At 44.7% G+C, this 24,828-nt stretch overlaps 1 protein-coding gene across 4 annotated transcripts in view; it reads left to right on the forward strand.

The window, feature by feature from the left end:
* The window catches only part of Seipin (lipid droplet biogenesis associated protein seipin), a 169,482-nt gene that overhangs the window by 20,655 nt on the left and 123,999 nt on the right, over nt 1-24,828 (forward strand). The window contains exon 1 of one of the 4 annotated variants that reach the window (XM_068383602.1): nt 7,375-7,514. The exons of the other annotated variants lie outside the window; for them this stretch is intronic. Coding sequence (XP_068239703.1) covers nt 7,500-7,514 — 15 coding nt within the window. The 5' untranslated portion in view covers nt 7,375-7,499. Of the gene's footprint in view, nt 1-7,374; nt 7,515-24,828 lie in introns of those variants that run through there. 4 annotated transcript variants of the gene reach the window in all.

The following is a 24,828-nucleotide window of genomic DNA, read 5'->3' on the forward strand; positions in this document are numbered from 1 at the left end:
TAGCGGACATCCGAGCCTCCCTCTATTTGGACAACTGGCTTCTAAGAGCTTCTTCCAGTCGTCGCTGTCTGAAGGATCTAAAGTGGACTCTAGATCTGACCAAGGAATTGGGTCTCCTTGTCAATTTGGAAAAGTCTCAAGTGGTCCCATCCCAAAATATTGTGTATTTAGGGATGGAGATTCACAGTCTAGCTTTCCGGGCTTTTCCGTCGGCCCCCAGAACAAGCCAAGCCCAGTTATGCATCCAGAACATGCTGAAGAAGGAACGATGTTCAGTCAGGCAGTGGATGAGTCTGATAGGGACCCTATCATCCCTGGAACAGTTCGTGTCGTTAGGAAGACTACACCTCCGTCCTCTTCAATATCACCTAGCTTTTTACTGGAAAAAGGACAAGACGCTAGAAGCGGTCTCGATCCCCATTTCCGAGAAGATGAAGTCTTGCCTGACATGGTGGAAGGACAGTATCAGCCTCAGAGAGGGTCTGCCCCTGGCTGTTCAGACTCCCAACCACGTTCTCTTCTCGGACGCATCGGACATAGGCTGGGGCGCGACATTAGACGGTCGGGAATGCTCGGGAATTTGGAACTCGAGTCAAAGGACAATGCATATCAACTGCAAGGAGCTACTGGCAGTTCATCTGGCCTTGAAAAGCTTCAAGTCTCTCCTTCAAGGCAAAGTGGTGGAGGTGAACTCGGACAACACCACGGCTTTGGCGTACATCTCCAAGCAAGGAGGGACCCACTCTATGACGTTGTACGAGATCGCAAGGGACCTCCTCACCTGGTCAAAAGGTCAAAACATTTCGCTAGTAACGAGGTTCATCCAAGGCAACTTGAATGTCATGGCAGATTGTCTCAGTCGGAAGGGACAAATCATTCCAACAGAATGGACCCTCCACAAGGATGTATGCAAGAGACTTTGGGCCACATGGGGCCAGCCAACCATAGATCTCTTCGCAACCTCGATGACCAAGAGGCTCCCAATATATTGCTCACCAATCCCGGACCCAGCAGCAGTTCATATAGATGCCTTTCTCCTAGATTGGTCACATCTAAACCTATATGCATTCCCTCCGTTCAAGATTGTCAACAAGGTACTGCAGAAGTTCGCCTCTCACGAAGGGACAAGGTTGACGTTAGTTGCTCCCCTCTGGCCCGCGAGAGAATGGTTCACCGAGGTACTTCGATGGCTAGTGGACGTTCCCAGAACTCTTCCTCTAAGGGTGGACCTTCTACGTCAGCCACACGTAAAGAAGGTACAGTGAACCCTCGTTTATCGCGGTAGATAGGTTCCAGACGTGGGCGCGATAGGTGAAAATCCGCGAAGTAGTGACAGCATATTTACCTATTTATTTAACATGTATATTCGGACTTTTAAAACCTTCCCTTATACGTAGTACTGTTAACAAACCACCCTTTAATGTACAGAACACTTAATGCATGTACTACAGCACCCTAAACTAAAACAGGCACAAATATTAAAGGCGATTTTATATCATGTGTTTCCTAAACACCTAAAAAGCATGATAAAAAATGGCAACCAATGTTTTGTTTACGTTCATCTCTGATCATAATGAAGAAACAAACTCATTTAGTGTACAGTACACATATATAGGTTAGTTTTTGCATCGATTATATTGATTATACAGTACTGTATGTTGATTTTTTTATTACCAATGTTTTAGTTTACGTATTTTTCTTAGGACTTCCAAATGAAATCTTTTTCTTTATGACGCCGCCTGAAACGACGGCGTGTACGCTCAGTAAACAACCACGCTCAGAACAAACAAGGCATTTAACGCGCATGATGATAGTGATAAATAATGATACAGTACATACAGTATTTACAGTAAAAGCATTTACAAAATATGTTACCTTACAAATATAAATTATACAGTACTTGTACGTAGCAAAGCAGGAAAACAATTTGAGAGAGAGAGAGAGAGAGAGAGAGAATGAGAGAGAGAGAGAGAGAGAGAGAGAGAGAGAGAGAGAGAGAGAGAGAGAGAGAGATTGTTTTACGTACGAATGTAAATTTTAAACAAAAAAAATATGATAGGTTACAACATGTAGACTTTTAAAACCTTCCCTTTAACTTAATGCATACAGTACGTACATTACTAAACTATAAAACAGGTTAAAGTAAAAAATAAAGATTGTTACTGTACTCACCATGAAAGAAGTTCAAGAAAAACTTGAATGACGATGGCGATGAATTTGCTGCACAGTAGAAATGATGATGATGAAGCTGATGATGTGTTCTACTGTGCAGTCAATGATAGTATTTTACGTCTCTTCAGACGGAGGTGCCTTTTCCTGGGACACCTCTTCAACTTCTTCAATTTCTTCCGAAGGCGTACTAGCAGGAGGAACTGGCTCTTTTTTGCGAGGCTGGAAGAACATTGTGATCGGAAGTTGTTGCCGCTGCTTCTTTTTTCGATCCAAGAGCATCTTGTAGGGAGTCATGATGTCATCGACCTTATTTGAGAATTGCATCGAGCGAACCATATCCTCGTCCCACTCTTGTAACATTTCTTTCGCCTCCTTCATATGGTTGCAGAACTTGGCAAGCCGTTCTAATGTTAAGCCCGTTTCTTCGACATTTTCTTGGGTCTCTTCCTGGGCACCCTCACTCTCTTCCTCACTTGCCGATTTCGTCAGGTCTTCGAGGTCTGCGTCAGTTAGGGGCTGGGAATGGCAGTCCAACAACTCGTCGACGTCTTCAGTCGTCATGTCGCCAAACCCGTCACCCCCAATTATGGCAGCCAACTGCACAGATTTCCGTATTGCAGAGTGTTGGATTTCCGACGGAGTAAATCCCTTGTCGTCGTAAACAATCTCGGGCCACAACTTCTTCCAGCTCGCATTCACGGTTGCAGGTTTCATCTCTTGAAGTGCCTTTTGAATATTCTGCAGGCACGTGGCTATGGTGTACTGCCGCCAGTACGCCTTCAAGTTGAAATCTTCATCCTCGTCATCTTGGGCAGCATCCACACACGCAACGAGGTCCGCCAAGGTATTCTTCGTGTAGAGGGCCTTGAACGCCCTGATAACCCCCTGGTCCATCGGTTGAATTAATGACGTGGTGTTGGGTGGCAGGAACTCAACCTGAACGCCCTCACGCGACAGGTCAGTTGCGTGTCCACCAGCGTTATCCATAAGGAGAAGGATCTTGAATGGCAAGCCCTTCTCTAAGAGATATTCATGGACTTGCGGGATGAAACACTGGTGGAACCAGTTGGAGGTCAGCATCTTCGTAATCCATGCTTTTTGATTATGCATCCAGTACACGGGAAGGAGATTCTTATTTTTATTTTTCAAAGCGCGAGGATTTTTCGACTTATAAATAAGCCCCGGCTTTAACAAAAATCCAGCAGCATTGCCACACATCACGAGGGTAACGCGATCCTTGAATGCCTTAAAGCCAGAGGCTTTGGCTTCCTCTTTGAACAGGAAAGTTCGCGACGGCATTCTCTTCCAAAACAAGCCGGTTTCATCCATATTAAACACTTGTTCCGGCTTGTATCCACCTTCAGCGATAATGTTCTTGAAAGTCTGGTTCACGTAAGTTTCAGCAGCGGCAGTGTCAGCGGAAGCAGACTCCCCATGCAGGGAAACGCTTTTCAGGGCGAAGCGTTTCTGAAACTTCGCGAACCATCCTTTGCTGGCGGAAAAACGTTGTTTCTGACGCTGGGAATCAGTGGAGGTCCCTGGTTGAGGATCATCTACATCATCATCTTCTTCAGCATGGTCGCCATCGTCGTCATGAGGTTCCTTTGCCGCAAAATTCTCATACAAGCTCAAAGCCTTTGTTCGGATGGTGTTCGTATCCAACGCTATGTTCTTCTTCCGACAGTCGGCAATCCACACAGCTAAAGCACCTTCCATGCGTACGATCGTTTTATTACGCGTTGTAACGACTCGCTTCGCTGATCTGCTAAAGGTGATTGCAGCAGTCTTTCTAATGTTGCCTCGTCCTTCTTGATGTAGCGAACGGTGGATTCGTTGATGCCAAAATGGCGGCCGGCGGCCGCGTAACTTCTACCATCTTTTAACATGTCGAGAAGCGTAACCTTCTCAGCTATCGTCATCATCCTTCAGTGGCGTTTAGGCTCACTACCAGCCTTACTAGAAGCAGAACGCTTGGGAGGCATTGTAACAGAAAGTTCAACAAAAAGTTCAACTTAAAACAGTCGCACACAGCACAGATTAAACTTCACAAACTTAAGAACGTCTACTCAGCAATACGCGGAAAGAGAAAGTGAACGATGCAGCCCCGCGAGAACTTTGATGCTGCGGGTAGAAGATGCGGGCAAAACACCAATCACAGGCTAGATAACAAAACTTGAGTTTTGATTCGTCATCTATCAGCGCTTGAACCAATCACAACCCGTCTTATACAGTACTATGGTGCGTTGGTTACTCATAGAAGATGTCCCGCGCACACTGAACGTACGTAGATTAAGTACAATACCGTAATAATAATAAATAATGATAATAATACTGTACAGTAATAATAATAATAATAATGATTAATAATAACAATAATAATTTTATTAACAACAACAACAATAATAATAATAATAACAATAATAATAAAAATTTACGTACGCTATTTTACGCCTCTCTCTCTCTCTCTCTCTCTCTCTCTCTCTCTCTCTCTCTCTCTCTCTCTCTCTCTCTCTCTCTCTCTCGTACGCTTACAGTATTCGAATTGTGATTTTTGCAACAAAGAATATTATTGGATGCAGTACTGTACTACGTACGTATACATACAAAAGATTCATGGAAAAGAAGCACATCCATTACAGTACACACCATTCTAATATGGTATGACTGCATCTGATTTGCGTTTCATGTTCGATTTAATTTTACTACGTACTGAATTATCGTATGATCACATTCTCTTTTCGTGTTTTATTTCTTTCTGTGCTGAATTATATATCATATGTAATGCAATGAACAATCAGTAAGAGCAGCTATTACTAATTTAATGGAATTACAGGTAACAAAATATCGTATTTGGTTGTCTTCAGATTTCGCGGTATTTTCGAATTTTCCGGAAAATCCGCGATATGTATATATATATATGGGTTATGGGAAAACCCCGCGAAGTGGTGAATCCGCGATTGTCGAACCGCGAAGTAGCGAGGGTTCACTACACCAAGGCCTCCACGCTCTTCGTCTGACTGCCTTCAGACTATCGAAAGACTCTCGAGAGCTAGAGGCTTTTCGAAGGAGGCAGCCAGGGCGATTGCTAGAGCAAGGAGGACATCCACCCTTAGAGTCTACCAATCGAAGTGGGAAGTCTTCCGAAACTGGTGCAAGTCAGTATCAGTATCCTCGACCAGTACCTCTGTAACTCAAATAGCTGACTTCCTTTTATACCTGAGGAAAGAACGATCTCTTTCAGCTCCCACTATCAAGGGTTACAGAAGCATGTTGGTATCAGTCTTCCGTCACAGAGGCTTAGATCTTTCCAACAATAAAGATCTACAGGACCTCCTTAAGTCTTTTGAGACCACGAAGGAGCGTCGTTTGGTTACACCTGGTTGGAATTTAGACGTGGTACTAAGATTCTTCATGTCAGACAGGTTTGAGCCGCTACAATCAGCCTCCCTTAAAGCTCTCACCTTAAAGACTCTTTTCCTGGTATGCTTAGCCACAGCTAAAAGAGTCAGTGAGATTCACGCCTTCAGCAAGAACATCGGATTTTCATCTGAAACGGCTACATGTTCTCTACAACTTGGTTTTCTAGCCAAAAACGAGCTACCTTCTCGTCCTTGGCCGAAATCGTTCGATATTCCAAGCTTATCGAATATGGTTGGAAATGAACTAGAAAGAGTCTTATGCCCTGTGAGAGCTCTTAAGTTCTATTTAAGACGAACTAAACCTTTACGAGGCCAGTCAGAAGCTTTATGGTGTTCAGTTAAGAAACCATCTTTGCCTATGTCAAAGAATGCTTTATCCTATTTTATCAGACTGTTAATACGAGAAGCTCATTCACATCTGAGTGAGGAAGACCAAGCTTTGCTGAAGGTAAGGACACATGAAGTTAGAGCTGTCGCAACTTCCGTGGCCTTTAAACAAAATAGATCTCTGCGAAGGATAATGGACGCAACCTATTGGAGAAGCAAGTTAGTGTTCGCGTCTTTTTATCTTAAGGATGTCCAGTCTCTTTACGAGGACTGCTACACTCTGGGACCATTCGTAGCAGCGAGTGCAGTAGTGGGTGAGGGCTCAACCACTACAATTCCCTAATTCCATAACCTTTTTTAATCTTTCTCTTGAAATGTTTTTATTGTTGTTTTTGGGTTGTCCGGAAGGCTAAGAAGCCTTTCGCATCCTGGTTGATTTGGCGGGTGGTCAAAGTCTTTTCTTGAGAAGCGCCTAGATTAGAGGTTTTGATGAGGTCCTGTTGTATGGGTTGCAACCCTTCATACTTCAGATCCTAGGGGTCGCTCAGCATCCTAAGAGGATCGCGAGGCTCCGTAAGGAAGACGTACTTAAAAAGGCAGAGTAATTGTTCAAGTCGACTTCCTTACCAGGTACCTATTTATTTTGTTTTTGTTATTTTGATAACTTCTAAAATGAAATAAAAATTCTTAGCTCATAATAATGTAAACATATTTTGCTGGTCTCTACCCACCCCCCTGGGTGTGAATCAGCTATTATAATCACCGGCTAAGTTAAATATTGAAAAATGTTATTTTGATAATAAAATAAATTTTTGAATATACTTACCCGGTGATTATAAATTAAAGGACCCTCCCTTCCTCCCCAATAGAGACGCAGTGGACCGAGGAGAAAATTGAGTTCTTTGTTTACAATGAGTACTGGGTATCTGGACGACAGATGGCGCTGTTGAAGTACACCCCCTACCTGTGTAGCGATCGCTGGCGAATTTTTCCTTAGTTTTTCTGTCGAGCAACAGAGTTGCAGCTATTATAATCACCGGGTAAGTATATTCAAAAATTTATTTTATTATCAAAATAACATTTTTGTCATAGAGAGGTCAGGTTGGTCTCATTCTTTTGGAAAATGCCTGAATTTTCTCAAAAAATTATCAATAATATGAAAAAAAAAATTTTATAGCATTTTTTTGCAAGGATGTACTGGTACGTCCATGGGGGTAAAGGGATGGCTTTTGTGAAACGTACCAGTACATCCTTTGGGGGTAAAAGGGTTAATATGCTACATAGGATTGCAACTGATATGCCATAAGATATTTTGGTAAGCTACCAAAAAACCTCTGTATTTATGTAGTAGCACCAAATATATCTTGACACTCAGTTTTTATCCTCCTAGATCACTCAATGGTATCGTAGTTCCTAGTAAACAAACATATCTTATCATTGAATGATAAAAGGCTGTTATATCTGTGTGATACCAAATTAATGAAGCTGACATGTCTAATCCCCTTCAAAGTATGTTCATGCTCACATCGGTGTGTCTTGGAATATTGTGATAGCAGTGAGTTGTAGTGCTTGCTTTCACTAATGGCAACCATACAGGTATGAGGTTGGCATAGTCCAAAAAGGGACATTAGTTATTCACTAATGTAGATTGTTGAGGCTTGCAGCAGACTACTAAGGGGCATTCAAAATTATATGGGAGCTCACATATTCAGGAAGAAAGTGCATTATATTTTTGGTCAGGATATGCTTTTACACCAAAAACTGTTGACATTTATGTGAAGACTAAGGCTGATTGTATTTCCTAAATTGATATGTAAAAAGAAGCATGTAATAGGGTTAGTTGATATGAGCACCAGATTGCACCAAGGAAACTGTATATAACATAAGTCAATCACAAAGTTGAGATGGTTGCCTGTCAAACAACTGGAGTGGCCTAACCTATCAAAGAGGCCAATTGCTTAGTCGAGAGATAGTAGGATAGCCTTTCCTATTATAGTGGCCTGGAACGCTAGCCTATTTCATTGGGTGGCCAAACCTGGTTACTACACTTTATACTTAATATTATAACATCTTTTTATTAAACTGGAAATTTAGTTTTTAATTAAGTGGAAAACTCAATGATATACTGTATTGTTAAAAATTTGCCTGGTTATTGTGGGAGTTTCATAAGTAATAAAAGCAATCAAATCCCTTATTGTTTCAGTTTACTGGTAAAGTACTGTAATGATTGTCAATAAGATACTGTGCTCCAATCACTGCAAAAGACTAAAATAGGGTAATTTTTTAATACTCTTCCCTTGCTGTTACTGCGCTATTTGTCCAGTCAAGTTCGAGTTGGGCTTATTTTTCATCTGAGCTAGAATAACCAAGTAAAAAGTATAGTGTAATTAAGACTGGGATTGAGTGGTAGGATTCCTTTCCAAAAAATATAATGAAAATTTCTTTGTTCCTACACAAATACAAACTTTTGTTCTTTTCTTAGGCTATATGTTTGAGCATGGGTTGGATTTTGTCATAAAAACTTTTATGCAAGGTATCAACAACCTCAACAAATGAAACAAAACAAAAAAGGGGACCTCTACTCTCTACGTTCCTCCCAGCCTAACAAGGGACTCAACCGATTTCAGCTGGTACTGCTAGGGTGCCACAGCCCACCCTCCCCCGTTATCCACCACAGATGAAGCTTTATAATCTGAATCCTCTACTGCTGCTACCTCCGCGGTCATCTAAGGCATCGGAGGAACCAGCAGGGCCTACCGGAACTGCGTCACAATCGCTCGCCATTCATTCCTATTTCTATTGCTATTGTTGATGTCGGCTACCCCCCAAAATTGAGGGAAGTGCCTTGGTATATGTATGTATGTATCAACAACCTTCTGCTAGTTAACGGGGATATTGTGAGTAGACCAACCTCCCCCCTCACAGATTTACCCTGTGAACTCTCTTCACTTATGTTGTGGTTGCAGTCAATTGCAGACATATTGTCTCTCTTCCAGTTATTCCTATTCATTTGACTATACTATAATAACTTAAAAAATATATTTTTTCTCTGTTAGGCGTGCTTTGTTTTTGGGGAATGTTAACATGTGGATTTGTCCTGCCATATTGGGTCGCCCTTGTGGTATCTTTATGTTAGCGAGGGAGACAGATCCTCACTGGCTTTGCCTTTCATGTAGATGACACTCCTGCACGGAGGTTTCTCCTTGCACCGAGTATCAGGAGAAATCATCCTCCCAGTAGGAGTGGTGTGGTAGACATAATAAGAAGTTTAAAGGGATTCTTTGCTTACGAGTTCATCCTCAAAGTTGAAGTTCATCCTCAAAGTCGAAGAAGTCTTGACATCATTCTTCTGCTTGTATACTCCCACCTGCCTCTTCAAGTTCCTCTTCTTCAGGAAGCTGATTGAATAAGAGGGATGACCGTATGACCCCTGGACAGCTATCGGGTCTGAAAGAACTCGCTGCTGCCCCTAGTGAACCAGCGATGCCTTCCACCCGTAGGAAGTGTAGCTCTCTTGATGCTCTTTGTCAATTGTGGCCTTCCTTCTAGATATTGAAGCATGCATGCATAGCAGGAGCGAACAGCTGCCTCTGCAGGGGTCAGTCTAGATCTTTCCCGCCAAGCCTCTGGAGGGGAGTCCCTTCAAGTCTGTTTCGTGCCCCGAGGATATTTCCTCTGCAATTCCTTGTCCACTCGAGGAATAGGAGGCGGGTTCTCTTCTGAGGTCTTACCTACTGTGCTGGCCCTATGAGGATGGAAGACATTCTTGCCAGCATGAAAGGTCTGCCTCCCTTGATTGATCTCTCCCTGGAAAGCTTTGTAAGTGAGTACATAACTCATCACCACCTTACGCTAGCTCTCTGGAGCTAGGCTTTTCAGAGCATTCTGGTGATTGTGATCGACAACTTTCTGCAGTCGGAGAAACATTCCACCATGGCTCCCTGGGCATCATGAGTCTCTGTGAGTCTTGAGAGCGCGTGGCGTGCGTGTCTTGTGCTGTGCTCCTTTGCGGCTAGTTCCAGTTTGGTCTGGAAATCGTTTGCAGCAGCATCAATTCTACCCAGCCAAACCAACTTTACCTTGGTCGCCACCATCCTAGTGCGCGTTTGTCCCCACCTGAGCCCACGCAAGGTATAGGTAACTTGCGAACAATCTGCAAGTGCTCTTGGGAGTGTTTACGCACCAGCTCGTGGAGCTCAGGCTCTCGTGTGAACCGGTTATAATCTGGTGGCAGACGCATGCGCATCGGGTTCGCCTTCATGAAACGTTGCCTAATGTTTCTGCACTGATTGTGATCAGTTCCCTTCTCCTTTGGCGCACGATATCAGATTTTTGTTTGCCAGGATAACTGACGTTTCACAACCAGTGCACGAGCGAACATCCCTTGCTACCATGAGCCATTTTAGCCACCCTCTCATTCTAGAGGGACGGGCCATGGTTTTAGGAACTTGTTAAGGCTGTCATACAGTCAATGACAGATCCTATGACAGCTGATCACCAGAGAAACCACTAGGGCCAGTATCTATCCCCCTCACTGTGTTGGGATCTCCAGGGAGCTCTAGTCCCCTTCAGATCCAAGACGTAAGAGAACGATTTCCATAGTTCGTGCTCTGACTCGCCCTCCAGTTCCTGCAGTTTCTTAATCTCCTGGTCTTGTGTCAAGGTATCAGTGATACCTGGACTCCATGGATGTCCATTCCAAAACTGAGCCTGCATGGGAGAAATTGGGTATTACCCCAGTCAAAGTGATCAAGAAATGGAGGAGACAGGGGCTGGTTACACCTCCTCCAGGAGGTACCCTTCACCCGAAAACAAGTAGGGTTTCGATGGAGATCTCCTTAATGGACAGCTAATAACTTTCATTAATCGAGATAGTCCACACTGCATCTACCGTTCTGCCCCTGGAGCCTATTATTACTCCTACTGAGGTTCCGCAGGCTTCATAGCCTATGGCTGCTCCTCGGAAGGAGGCTCTAGTGTTCTAGCCTTCTCCTTGAAGCCTTGAGAGTGGAAGGATTTGAAGTTTCTTCTGAAGAACTGGACATCTATGATTATGGATGACCAAGCTCTACAGAAGAAGATTCAGGATGTGGTAGCGGCTTTGTCTCGTCCCGAGGCTTGACACTCTTCTCCCAGATCTTGACCTCCTGTTGGGATACAGGTAGATGATACTGACCCAACACAGGTTCCTATGGGTGTGAGTCTGGAGTTGGATGAATCTTTGAATTTGAACACAGACAACTCAGCCTTAAGTCTAGTCTTTAAACTGAAAGGAGTTGACACTTCCACCTTAATGGATATGTACATGCTCATGCAGAGTTTTGAGCTTACCTTTTCTCAATCAAAAGAAAAATCACCTCCATGGAACATTGTGAAATTATTACTGCACGTTTCCTGAAAAGAGCTTCTTATGATCCGTTGAGTTGAGCATCAAATGGCGACTTAACTCTCAAAACAGTCATCCTTCTCGCACTTGCCTATGTAAAGAAGGGTAGTGAATTGCATGGTCTCTCATATGTGGGGGCTGCTCAACAAGCGGTGTACCATAGCTACTTTAGCTCAGGACTAGTAGCAGTCGGTCGAGGGAAGAAGTTACACGGGTTTAGTTTGGGGTGAACGGATAGAATGACTGGCTTATTTTTTACTTATATCTTCCCCTCTCTTGGGGCCCAGCATCCATAGACTCTGCAAGCTGACCTCCTTCATACTGCAGATAAGCACCATATATGTATCGTGTCTGAAATATGTGTGTATACAGTATTTTGTTATGGCCCCAATCTCCCTGTGAGAGGGAGTTGGGTAATGTCTAGATGTTGGTATATGTGTGGGTCAACTTACTCCTTATACTTACCTGGTAAAGTTACATTGCGAGTTTCCACTCACTTACTATGCTTGCTGAGGGTGTTAACTCTCAAGGACAAACAGGCTGAGGGTTCACAAATTGTCAGGTATACTCTTCTCACTCTCTGTCGGGCTCAGATTTGTATCCCGGGCAATGTGTCCGGCCATTTGGAATTTGCACTTCCATCGTCCCAGAGGTCCTGAGTAAAGAACGAAGGTTTGTATTTGTGAAGGAACAAATGACAAAATTTGTATTTTTCCAAACTATAGAAACCTGAGTTCTTTACACATACTTGTCCTGCCATCAACTTCCCCCTAGTAGTCCTCCCTGCAATCAAAAGTGAAGAGAGCTCACTGGGTGAATGTATGAGAGGGGAGGTTGGTCTATTCCCATCTACCTAGCTGATGGTTATTGACACCTCGTGTGAAAGTTTTTATGGCTAAATTCAGCTCGCGCTGAAACATATAACCTAAGTAAAGACCTTAGGTTTGTATAGTTTAGAAAAACATACATCTCTTCCAAATTTGTCATCTTTTCGGGAACATTTCAATGTTCTGTGTTGTCACATGTATTGGGCCTCTGGAACAGGAGGAATTATTTTAAGGAAAATAGAAACTAAAAGTATCAGGTCATCATGCTGGGGAATGGGACAACTCAGTACGGCGGAAAAGTTAACTGACAAGAATGGTACAAACTGTACTGAGTTCAATTACAGGACGAGATTTCAGGCTTTCAGTTGATCTGAAGGATTCATACTTACATTTACCCATTCATCAGTCCTCTCAGAAGTACCTTCACTTTTTTCTCAAAATAGCGGTGTAATACTTACGTGTTCAAGCTGGTGCCTGCTTGGTCCCATTCATGCTGGATAACTCTTTTGATGTTATGATGATTGGTTGATCCTGGCCGCCTTAAAGGCAGTTGCTGTAGGACTGTGATAAATAGAAAGAAGTGAAATTTCACACCCAAGCAATTATTTAAGTATATGGGCAACAGAGAGAGACTTCCAACAAAAGATTGCATCAGCAAGCTTAAAGGGATAGTGCGCCTGTTCTGTCCAAGACAGTACTTTCAGCTTGATGTTTGCAAAGTCTTCTCAATCACTTTTCCTTTTTGGAGAAGCTCATTCCTGAGGGGAGTTAAGGACATCTCAACCAGTGGTGATAGAAGGATCACTGCTTCACCTCCAGAGATCTCCCTGTTTTAGCCTATTCCTATGGGAGAGGAGGTATGGGCCGATCTTGCCTGGTGGCTGGATGTAGAAAACCATGCCAGGCACGTCTATTTGACTCCCCGCCTCCAGACATGCAAATGTTCTCTGATGTTTCAAAGGAGGGGTGGGGCCATCACTTGTGGAACCTGGTCATGTTACTTGTGTAGTCAGGAGAAGAAATGCATTTGCATTAAGGGTTTGGAGATACAGTACAACAAGCTCTCCAAGAATGTTTTAGGAAGCTCTTGGTAGTGTTGATGAGCAACAAAATCACTGTATTAACTTTGTTAACAAGCAAAGAGGCATGGTTTCCCAGCTTCAGCAACCTCAGCAAGTTGACAAAGAAGATGGGGTGGCTAATGTGGCTATAGAGCTGCCAGCCAGATACATTTCAGGAAAGAAAAATGTACTAGCAGATATGCTCGTTTGCCAGGGACAGGTTTTATGATTGGAGTGGTCCCTATATCCTTGCTTAGCGGAAAGGCTTCTCTCCTCACGAGGAATTTAGCTTTAAGCTACACGGCTAAACAGGAAACTCTTGGTGGTTTGTTCCCCATTCCAGATCAACGGGCAGTGTTAAGGGATGCTTTCCAACACCTATGGGAACATCTTGACTCCTATCTTTTTCCCCCCATTCAGTCTGATTTGGTAGCTAGTCAACTGAGTATTGATCACACCAAATCTCAGATGAACCGGATTGCTCCCAGATCGTCACAAGATGAGTGATATCCTTGTCTGTTAGCATCTGTAGTGCAGATGGCAGACTTGTCAACCTTTGCCTAGAAGTGCCTCCCAGTCATGGCTGTGAAAGGCTACTACTTAGCCTTAAGCCTTGTCTTCAAACTGAGGAGAATATACCTATATTTCTTGTTGTAGTTTTCTGTGCTAGTGAAAAGCTTCAAGTAATCTAGCCCACCCCCGGATCTCTGGATCCCTTATTCTTTTGTCTATTATGTATGACCTGTGGGAACCTATGAGGTCATCAGATAGAGGTCTGACTCTCAAGACTATAGTTTTGCTATCTCTAGCATTTGCAAAGAGAGTTGGTGAGTTCACAGATTCTCTTGTATTAACTCATCACCCTGCTGCCAGTGACTTCATCGAGATATAGGGGGGCCTTTTCTCCACACTGAAAGCTCTCTATTACCCCACTAAGTTACTCATCCGCTTATACGAGTATAACTGTTGGCAAACATGGATTACTAAGATGCTGTATACCGCCTAGTTTATATAGTGAATATTTGTTTTGGTGTTGTCGCTGTTCATAAGATATTTTATTTTTCCTTGCTTCCTTTCCTCACTGAGCTATTTTCCCTGTTGGGGCTCCTGGGCTTCCAGCATCCTGCTTTTCCTAGGGTTGTAGCTTAGCAAGTATTAATAATAATAATAATGATAATATTCCTATGCCGCATCAGAAGTTGATTTTTGTTGGAAGTCGATTACAGTACATCTTTGTTAGCTGAAAGAAGCTACTCTCAGTCACAGCTGTTAAAGGCTACCTCTGAACTTTGAGTACAGTATTTTGATTGAAGGGTTTAGACCTTGCTTACTTGTAGAGTTGTTAATGCTCAGGATGATCTTCGAGCAGTCTTTTCCACCCCAGGACTCAGTCCCCCAGAGTGGACGTGAACCTGGTTCTTAGTTCTTGTGTACCCTGTTCGAGCCTTTGAGAAGGTCGTCAGATAAAGACTGTCATTTTGCTAGACTCAGCATCAGCAAAGAGAGTAGGCGAGTTGCACAATCTTTCTTATTTAGCCACCTACATTGTAGGGTAGGAGGAGGTCTCTGGTTTTTTTTATATACATTGTGCCAGAATTCATTGCCAAATCCCAGAAGCCTTCAATGCATAACCTCAGGTTCGAGACCTCCATTCAGGGAAAATTGAGAGGAGAGGCTTTTGTGTCTCATGAGGGCTGTGCAGTGCTAGCTCTGGAGGACTCAACACCTCAAGCCTGAGTGTCAGCGCCTCTTCTTTAGCACTGGCAGAACCAAGAAAGAGGTGTCGAGAAACAATCTCATTCTATCTCTGTGAAACGATCTGTGGTTCAGATGCCTTTACTACTGAAAGGGTCAAGGTACCAGCCAGGGTTAGGAATCATGAAGTTAGGGTTTATATCTCCTACCTTAGCTTTCAAAAGGAATCTCGCTGTTGGCCTGATGTTGAAGGGTGAGGTATTGAAACACTTAACAACCTTCCCGCCTTTTTGCTTACTGACGTATACCCACAAGTCCCTCGATACTTTTGTTCTTGTTCTTGTGATGATGGCTCAAGTAGATGTGTAGCTAGCCCAGCTCTTGCACAAGACTGGGTGCTTCTTGTCTATAGTAATATGTAGTGTAAGTCTGTAGTGAAAAGTAGAATGGCTGGCTCTTCTCCTTCATCTCTCCTTCCTGTCTCTTGGGGATGATGTGATTGTACCATTACTCACTGGATCTAAAGATGGTGGTTAGCTACACTTCTGAGGTCCAATTTTTAGAATCTTTAGAAGTATCTCCCTCATTCTCCCTTGACAAGGAGAAAATGGTGAATTTATACACGAACCCATTGATTATCATACGACAGGTAAATCATTCTGTCCTGCTCTCCCCTGGGGGGGAAGAGATTCCTCCTTTGACCACGTATCGACCTTCCTAATACAGACCAGGCCCTATCAGCCTATTCATCCCTATGATTGACAGATAAGGGTTCTTAGAGTTATCGTCTTTACTCCTGTATGGTACTAGGTAGACTGACATTTCCAGTGAAGAAAAAGAACCAATCAGTTTGGTTCTAGTGGAACTTTTGACCCACCAGTGAGTGATCCTCCTTCTTTTAAAGGATGAAGAGTTTACTGTATGTATGTATAGGAACAAATAATAAATCTTAAAATTAATTTTCTATATTCTTAGCTATACAAACCTGGGTCCTTTCAAGTTACACTTCCCACCTCAACCACCCCTCTTAGTCCTGAGCCAAAGGTCAAAAGTGAAGAGTCTTCCACAGGCTTGAGGATGGGGCTACTCATTACCTGCCTTGTTAATAAATTCAACTGCCATTCTAGCTCTGCTGAAGACATTTCCATTTTAGAAGACTCGGGTTTGTATAGCTAGGGCAAATACAAATTACTTTTAATATTAATTTTTCAATATTAAACTTAGCCGGTGATCATATAGCTGTCAGCTCTGCTGCCCGACAGAAAAACCTAAGGACAAAATACGCCAGCGATCGCTATACAGGTGGGGGTGTACATCAACTGCGCCATCTGTCGAGCAGGTACTCAAGTACTCCATGTCAACACAGAACCAATTTTCTCTCTGTCGTACCACTGGCAAGACCTACTAAATACGCTGTTACTAACTGGATTTGTTTTCACAACTATTTGGTGAAGTACACTATTCTAGTTTTGAGCTTTCGCTATGCAGGGTTTTTATCTTAATCTCAAAACTTGAACTCGTTTTGGATAGATTTAATTATGGTGACAAAGAGAGTATGGACTCTCTTTCACTTTTAAATGGCCGACCCTTCCCTTAGAAGGAAGTGTGTTTAGGTTTTTTGTAATTTTGCTTAACACGTTATAGATCCACATATTTCATATCTCTCCGCCTTTATTAGGCCTCTTCGATTAACTTTCCATTTTTTATAAACATATAAAAATAAATTTTTCAATATTAAACTTACCCGATAATCATGTAGCTGTCAACTCCGTTGCCCGACAGAATTCTACGGGAGGGATACGCCAGCTATCACTATACTAGAAGGGGGTGTACTCACCAGCGCCACCTGTGGCCAGGTACTACAGTACTTCTTGTTGACACCTCCTCAATTTTTCCTCTGTCGTGCTTCCGGCAAGACGTTCTGGGATACGCTTATGATCTTGGAGTATTTTCACGGCTTTTGGTGAAGTATTTCTCTCAGATTTCGGCTGTCGCTTTACTGGAAAACTTCTATATTAGCTTAGATAGCTTTTATTTAGTTCTGATTAATGGTTAACGATCTTTTTGCTTGATTTGGAATCCCCCTTGGCTAACTCTTTGATTCAAGATGTCTGACATTTCACAAGCCCCACCCCATAGACGATGTAGGTCTTGTAATAGGCGTATTCCGAAGGCCTCGGTAGATCCTCACACCGCTTGTTCTGACTGTAGGGAAAGACCCTGTCAGTTGGAAGATCGATGTGAGGAATGCGCCGGACTTTCGGAACTTGAATTTGTCCGATTTCTTAAATATTCAACCAAGTTAGAGAGAGAGAGAGTTAGGAGGAGTTCTTCTCGCTCTTCACTTTTTTCCTCACCTCATGATCCCCTACCTTTTCCTCCCCCTGTAGTGGCTACCCCCGAACCTACTATTTGCCCTCAACCTGATATGTCTGTTGTTTTGCGTACCATTCAGGCTTTAGGTGACAAAGTGGAATCGGTGGTTAGTGATCATAAGTCTCTTATGGCCGAAGTCAAGGAACTTAAGGTCAAGAGTGCAGTGGGAGGTAATAGTGCCAGTGCTGTGACAAGTGCTAGTGTCAGTGCAGTGCCAAGTGCTAGTGTCAGTGTCAGTGTGGTGCGTGAGGGTACTTCTGTGCGTGCCAGTCGTCCTCCCAGTCCGGGACCTCTTGCAAGCTCCCAAGCCCAGGGGAGAAGCAATGTCGAAGGGCAAAAGGGTTCGGCAGGCCTTGATCGGCGCACAGAAGTATCCTCGGTGGTTGCGGGCGTGTCTTCCAGAGACCGTCACTCCCACCCGCAGACGATTGAGCCCGTCTTTTACTCGTCTGCTGAAGAATTGTCAGGGAGAAAACGTTGGACTCAGGTCTCAAGACCTCTCAAACGCAAAGTCCAGACCTCAAGAGCTCTACAACCTGGCTGCAGTCATTGGATCAGCTCTGACTCGCCGCAGTCATCAGTTGACTGCACACCTCCTAAGAGGAGTAAGGTGCTGCCGCAACAGACCTCATCTTCTGTTAAGGCTTTGCCTCAGCAGACCTTAGTGTCTGCCGACCCCAAGTTGACTCTACTGCAGTCCATGCAGTCACAACTTGCGGTCTTAATGCGTGAGTGTCAGGCTGAGAAGGTTACACCTCCTCCTGCGATCGCTCCGCCTAACCGCAGTCCAGTCTGCCAGGCGTACGATGTTGAGGCTCCTCAGGATACCTTACCACGTACTGAGTTGCCAGTTTCCAGCGGTGTGCAGCAACCTCCGCCTTCCTTAAGGCAACCTTAGCAATGGGAACAGGAAGCTTATGCCTTACTTCCTCCGCTTCCACTTGCGGTTCCACCAGTGAGGCAACACTCTCTTGAGGTACAACAACCTCTTCCATCCATGAGGCAGACACCTCAGCTCTCGCTGCAGCGACCTCAACCCTCCTCAAGGCGAGAGCCTCAACACCTTAGCCTTGCGCCTCAGGAACCTCAACTCGCGAGACAAGAACTGCGTTCTGCGCAGCCACTACCTCTACTCTCGCAGCTCACACCTCAGGAACCTCAACTCGTTCCTCAGGAACCTGCTACTGCGCATCCGCTAACCTTACAGCAAGCGCAACTCTTGAGTCAAGACACTCATGCCAGGAGTCAGCCTCCTCAACCCATGCGCCTACCTTCTGCTACTCCTTTTGACCAGCCTTTGCAGCCTGAACCTCAGGTTTTGCCTCAGCAACAGAGACTTGAGGATGAAACCACAAGCGTTTTTGCTCCCGCTCGTGCAGATTCTGCTGTTCAGCATACCTTACCTCTCACTTCGCTACACTCTGGTGATGAGGTTTCTGATGAAGAGGCTGCACACCTGGATCCCTCATCAGACGTGGAAGAATCCAAGTCTTCTCCTCCTCCTATTGACTTTCGTAAGGTCCTGGCTCTTTTCAGAGAGGTATACCCAGACCATTTTGTCTCTGCTACCCCCCGCTCTCCGCCATCTGAGTTTTCGCTGGGCATGCAGCCAGTCAAGTCATCATCTAAGCTCGTCTTTGCAAGGTCCTCTAAGAGAGCTTTAAGAATTTTAGGGGAGTGGTTGCAGTCTAAGCAGCAACTAGGAAAGACTTCCTTTATGTTTCCACCGACTAAGCTCACTTCTAAAGCGGGCGTTTGGTATGCCACAGGAGAGGAACCAGGCTTGGGAGTACCTGCCTCTGCCCAGGCTGACTTCTCAAGTTTGGTAGACTCTCCTCGTAGAACAGCAATGAGGCGCTCTAAGGTTTGCTGGACCTTCTCCGATCTAGATCACTTCCTAAAGGGTGTATTTCGAGCCTTTGAGATGTTCAATTTCCTAGACTGGTGCCTGGGGGCCCTTAGCAAGAAGACCTCCCCTGCGGACAAGGACTCAGCCATGCTCCTAATGTCCTGCATGGATAAAGCTATTAGGGATGGATCTGGCGAGCTTGCTTCAATGTTTGTGTCAGGAGTGCTTAAGAAAAGGGAGCAGCTTTGTACCTTCCTTTCTTCCAGCATCACACCTTGTCAAAGGTCTCAACTCCTTTTCGCTCCGCTCTCTAAGTTCTTGTTTCCCGAAGAGCTTGTTAAGGACTTGTGTGCGGCCCTGATTCAAAAGGACACCCATGATCTTGTGGCCTCTTCAGCTCGTAAGACTAAGGTTGCTCCCTCAGTCCCCAGGACTTATCGCACCCCAGTGGCTGATACTCCTGCTACGAGGTTTATTCCGCCCTTTCGTGGTAGAGCCCCCAGCCGAGGAAGCTCCCGTCCAGACTCTTCCAGGAGCAAGTCTAGGAAAGGTTCCAAGACTTCAAAAGGCAAACACTGACTCTCCTCCTCTCCAGACAGCAGTAGGAGCCAGACTCAAGATCTTCTGGCAAGCCTGGGAAAAGAGAGGTGCAGACGCCCAGTCTGTCAGTTGGCTGAGGGAGGGTTACAGGATACCATTCTGCCGCAAACCCCCTCTGACCACTTCTCCCATCAACCTCTCTCCCAACTACAAGGAAAAGGACAAGAGGCTAGCGTTGCACCAGGAGGTGTCGCTCCTGTTACAGAAGAAGGCAGTGGTTATAGTCCGGGACCATCAATCCCCGGGCTTCTACAACCGTCTCTTTCTGGTGGCCAAGAAGACAGGAGGTTGGAGACCGGTGCTGGACGTCAGTGCGCTCAATGCTTATGTCACCAAGCAGACGTTCACTATGGAGACGACGAAGTCGGTCCTAGCAGCGGTCAGGCAGGAGGACTGGATGGTCTCGTTGGATCTGAAAGATGCTTACTTTCACGTTCCTATTCATCCAGACTCCCAACCTTTCCTGAGATTCGTTTTTGGAAAGGTTGTGTACCAATTCCAAGCCCTGTGTTTTGGCCTAAGCACAGCTCCTATGGTGTTTACGCATCTGATGAGGAATATTGCAAAATTCCTCCACTTATCGGACATCAGAGCCTCCCTTTATTTAGACGACTGGCTGTTGAGAGCCTCCACGAGTCGTCGCTGTCTGGAGAGTCTCAACTGGACTTTGGACTTGATCAAAGAACTGGGTCTGTTAGTCAATTTAGAAAAGTCCCAGCTCATTCCCTCCCAATCCATTGTGTACCTGGGAATGGAGATTCGGAGTCAGGATTTTCGGGCTTTTCCATCGGCCCCAAGGATAAGCCAAGCCCTAGATTGCATCCTGAGCATGCTGAAGAGGAGCAGTTGCTCGGTGAGACAGTGGATGAGTCTCACAGGGACCCTTTCATCGTTGGCCCTGTTCGTCGAGCTAGGGAGACTCCACCTCCTCCCTCTCCAATTCCATCTAGCAGCTCATTGGGACAAGGGTTTGACGCTCGAAGCAGTCTCTATCCCGGTCACCAAAGAGATGAAGACCACTCTCTTGTGGTGGAAGACCAATCTCCTTCTCAGGGAGGGCCTATCGTTGGCGATTCAGACCCCCAATCTTCATCTCTTCTCAGATGCATCAGACTCGGGCTGGGGCGCGACCTTGAACGGACAGGAGTGCTCGGGAACGTGGAACGAGGAACAGGAAACGCTCCACATCAACTGCAAGGAGCTACTGGCAGTTCATTTAGCCCTATTGAACTTCAAGTCCCTCCTGCTAGGCAAGGTGGTGGAGGTGAACTCCGACAACACCACAGCCTTGGCTTACATCTCCAAGCAAGGAGGGACCCATTCGAGGAGCCTATACGAGATAGCAAGGGACCTCCTCATTTGGTCAAGAAGTCTAAACCTCACCCTAGTTACGAGGTTCATTCAGGGCAACATGAACGTCTCAGCAGATCGCCTAAGCAGAAGGGATCAGGTCATCCCCACGGAATGGACCCTCCACAAGAGCGTGTGCAACAGACTTTGGACCTTGTGGGGTCAGCCGACAATAGATCTTTTTGCCACCTCCATGTCCAAGAGGCTTCCTTTGTACTGTTCCCCAGTTCCAGACCCAGCAGCAGTTCATGTGGATGCTTTTCTGCTGAATTGGTCCCATCTCGACCTTTACGCATTCCCACCGTTCAAGATCATAAACAAAGTCCTTCAGAAGTTCATCTCGCACGAAGGGACACGGCTGACGCTGGTTGCTCCCCTTTGGCCTGCAAGAGAATGGTTCACAGAGGTACTACAATGGCTGGTCGACGTCCCCAGGACTCTCCCTCTAAGAGTGGACCTTCTACGTCAACCTCACGTAGACAGGTTGCACCCAAACCTCCACGCGCTTCGGCTGACTGCCTTCAGACTGTCGAAAGATTCGCTAGAGCTAGAGGCTTTTCGAAGGAGGCAGCCAGTGCGATTGCCAGAGCAAGGAGGGTATCCACTCGTAGAGTCTACCAATCCAAGTGGGAAGTCTTCCGGAGCTGGTGTAGAGCCAATGCAGTTTCCTCTACCAATACCTCTGTAACCCAAATAGCTGACTTCCTATTACATCTAAGGAATGAGAGATCCCTTTCAGCTCCTACGATTAAAGGGTACAGGAGTATGTTGGCTTCAGTTCTCCGCCACAGAGGTTTGGACCTTTCTTCCAACAAGGACCTTCAAGACATCCTTAAGTCTTTTGAGACTTCTAAAGAACGTCGTCTACCCACTCCAGGCTGGAATCTAGACGTAGTCTTAAGGTTCCTTATGTCACCTAGGTTCGAACCTCTCCAGTCAGCTTCCTTCAAGGACCTTACCCTCAAGACTCTTTTTCTTGTCTGCCTTGCAATAGCTAAAAGAGTCAGTGAGGTTCATGCCTTCAGCAAGAACATTGGGTTCACATCTGAATCTGCAACATGTTCTTTACAGCTCGGATTCTTAGCGAAGAATGAACTTCCTTCACGTCCTTGGCCTAGATCGTTTGAAATTCCTAGCCTCTCCAACATGGTAGGTAACGAGCTAGAAAGAGTTCTTTGCCCTGTCAGAGCTCTGAAATATTATCTTAATAGGTCAAAACCTATTCGAGGACAGTCAGAAGCCTTATGGTGTGCAATCAAGAAACCTTCGAGGCCCATGTCCAAAAACGGGGTTTCGTATTATATAAGGCTTCTGATTAGAGAAGCCCATTCTCACTTGAAGGAGGAAGACCTTGCTTTGCTGAAGGTAAGGACCCACGAAGTGAGAGCCGTAGCCACTTCGATGGCCTTTAATAAAAACCGTTCTCTGCAGAGCATAATGGATGCAACTTATTGGAGGAGCAAGTCAGTGTTTACATCATTTTATCTTAAAGATGTCCAGTCTCTTTACGAGAACTGCTACACCCTGGGACCATTCGTAGCAGCGAGTGCAGTAGTAGGTGAGGGCTCAGCCACTACATTCCCTTAATCCCATAACCTTTTTTAACCTTTCTCTTGAATGCTTTTATTGTTGTTTTTATGGTTGTTACGGTAGGCTAAGAAGCCTTCCGCATCCTTTTGATTTGGCGGGTGGTCAATTCATTCTTGAGAAGCGCCTGGGTTAGAGGTTGTGTAGAGGTCCTTTAGTAGGGGTTGCAGCCCTATATACTTTAGCACCTTAGAGTTGATTCAGCCTCCTAAGAGGAACGCTGCGCTCAGTAAGGAAGACGAACTTAATAAAGGCAGAGTAACGGTTCAAGTCGACTTCCTTACCAGGTACTTATTATTTCATTGTTATTTTGAGATAACTGATTATATGAAATACGGTATACTTAGCTATCCTTTAGTCTTGTACACTGGTTTTCACCCACCCCCCTGGGTGTGAATCAGCTACATGATTATCGGGTAAGTTTAATATTGAAAAATGTTATTTTTATTAGTAAAATAAATTTTTGAATATACTTACCCGATAATCATGATTTAATTGACCCTCCCTTCCTCCCCATAGAGAACCAGTGGACCGAGGAAAAATTGAGGAGGTGTCAACAAGAAGTAATGTAGTACCTGGCCACAGGTGGCGCTGGTGAGTACACCCCCTTCTAGTATAGTGATAGCTGGCGTATCCCTCCCGTAGAATTCTGTCGGGCAACGGAGTTGACAGCTACATGATTATCGGGTAAGTATATTCAAAAATTTATTTTACTAATAAAAATAACATTTTTATGTTTTGTTTATATGTGACCTTTCCTTATAGTAGGCGGTCCGAAATTGGAACCGAAGTTAATCAACGTTGAGCCCGTTAGCCTTTAAAGAATTTAAAACTTTTTAAATTTAATGTTTTATGAAAGAATCTCTTTGATAGTCTTCGTACTGTTTTCAAAGATGAACTAACGTTTAGTTAGACTACGCAGTTGTTGACGTTCAGGACGTTCAACATGCGCTCTATCGTTACGATAGAGAGAGAGTATCACAGTTTCACTTTGCAGTAAGAGTAAATCGTTTCTGACGTTTCGTTCATTCTTTCTTAACTTAAATGTTTTAAATTCTAATTTAAAGGAACTTTTTATTTGGAAAACCTTTCAGTTTGTTCCTTTTAGTCAAATAACATGTTTTTTTTTTTTGACGATTTATAATTGGGCTCTTCTCTTAGGTGCGAAATCAAGAGAGAAAGAGAGAGAGAGATAGAGACGGAGGGAGAGAGAGGAGAGAAAACGTTCCGTTCAAGCGGGTAACGTTGTTTCTCGTGTTACTCTCCTCCCTAGTCGCTGTACGGGGAAGAAGGTAAAACGTTTCTAGGGTTTTATTCTTGTCCCCAGGCTATGTGCGGTGAGAGATTGTAAACGTAGTTTATTTGAACTAGTGTTTAGTCTCTTTCCCAGCCACTGAATTTTTTAGCTTTATATATGTTTTCTGTTTTATGCTAGTATTAATGTGCTGCATTATACGACTGATTTCGCAATTACTACCTTTTAATGAAGGGTAGAATTGCGTATTTCACGTAGAAATCAGTTAAAGTTTCGATTTCAGTGAAATTAGTGCAAAACAGAAAATCGAAGTGATAAAGTGATATGCACAAGTGTTACAGTGTTGCGTCCGAGGGTTCGTCTGTTCGTGCCTGTCGTTCACCTAGTCCGGGACCTCTTGCAAGCTCCCAAGCCCAGGGGAGAAGTAATGTCGAACGACTTATGGGTTCGTCAGGCCTTGATCAACGAACAGACGTTTTCCCTCCGTGGTTTCGGGCGTATCTACCCAAGATCGCCCCACCCACACAAAGACGAGAGAGCCCATTTATTTCTCGTCTGCGGAAGAGGTTTCTCGTAAGAAACCATGGACCAAGGTCTCGCAGCTTATTAAGTGCAAGTCGGTCCCTTCCGTGCAAGTCCAACGGCCCAGTTGTAGCCACTGGGTCAGTTCGGACTCGCTGCAGTCTTCCGACGACTGCACACCTCCTAAGAGAGGCAAAGTGGTACCGCAACAGGCAGTAACACCGTCTGTTGCCGCACCTGCTGCTGTAGACCCTAAGTGGTCTTTGCTACAGTCTATGCAGTCACAGTTAGCTTCTTTTATGCAGGAGTATCGTGCGGAGAAGGTTGACGCTGCACCCGTTAGCCTACAACCAACCACGGTTGTGCGTCCAGTAGACGCTGAGGCTACCTGCTCCCGCACTC

Source organism: Palaemon carinicauda, chromosome 11 (assembly GCF_036898095.1).
Source record: "Palaemon carinicauda isolate YSFRI2023 chromosome 11, ASM3689809v2, whole genome shotgun sequence".
In the NCBI taxonomy this organism is placed as follows: Eukaryota; Metazoa; Arthropoda; class Malacostraca; order Decapoda; family Palaemonidae; genus Palaemon; species Palaemon carinicauda.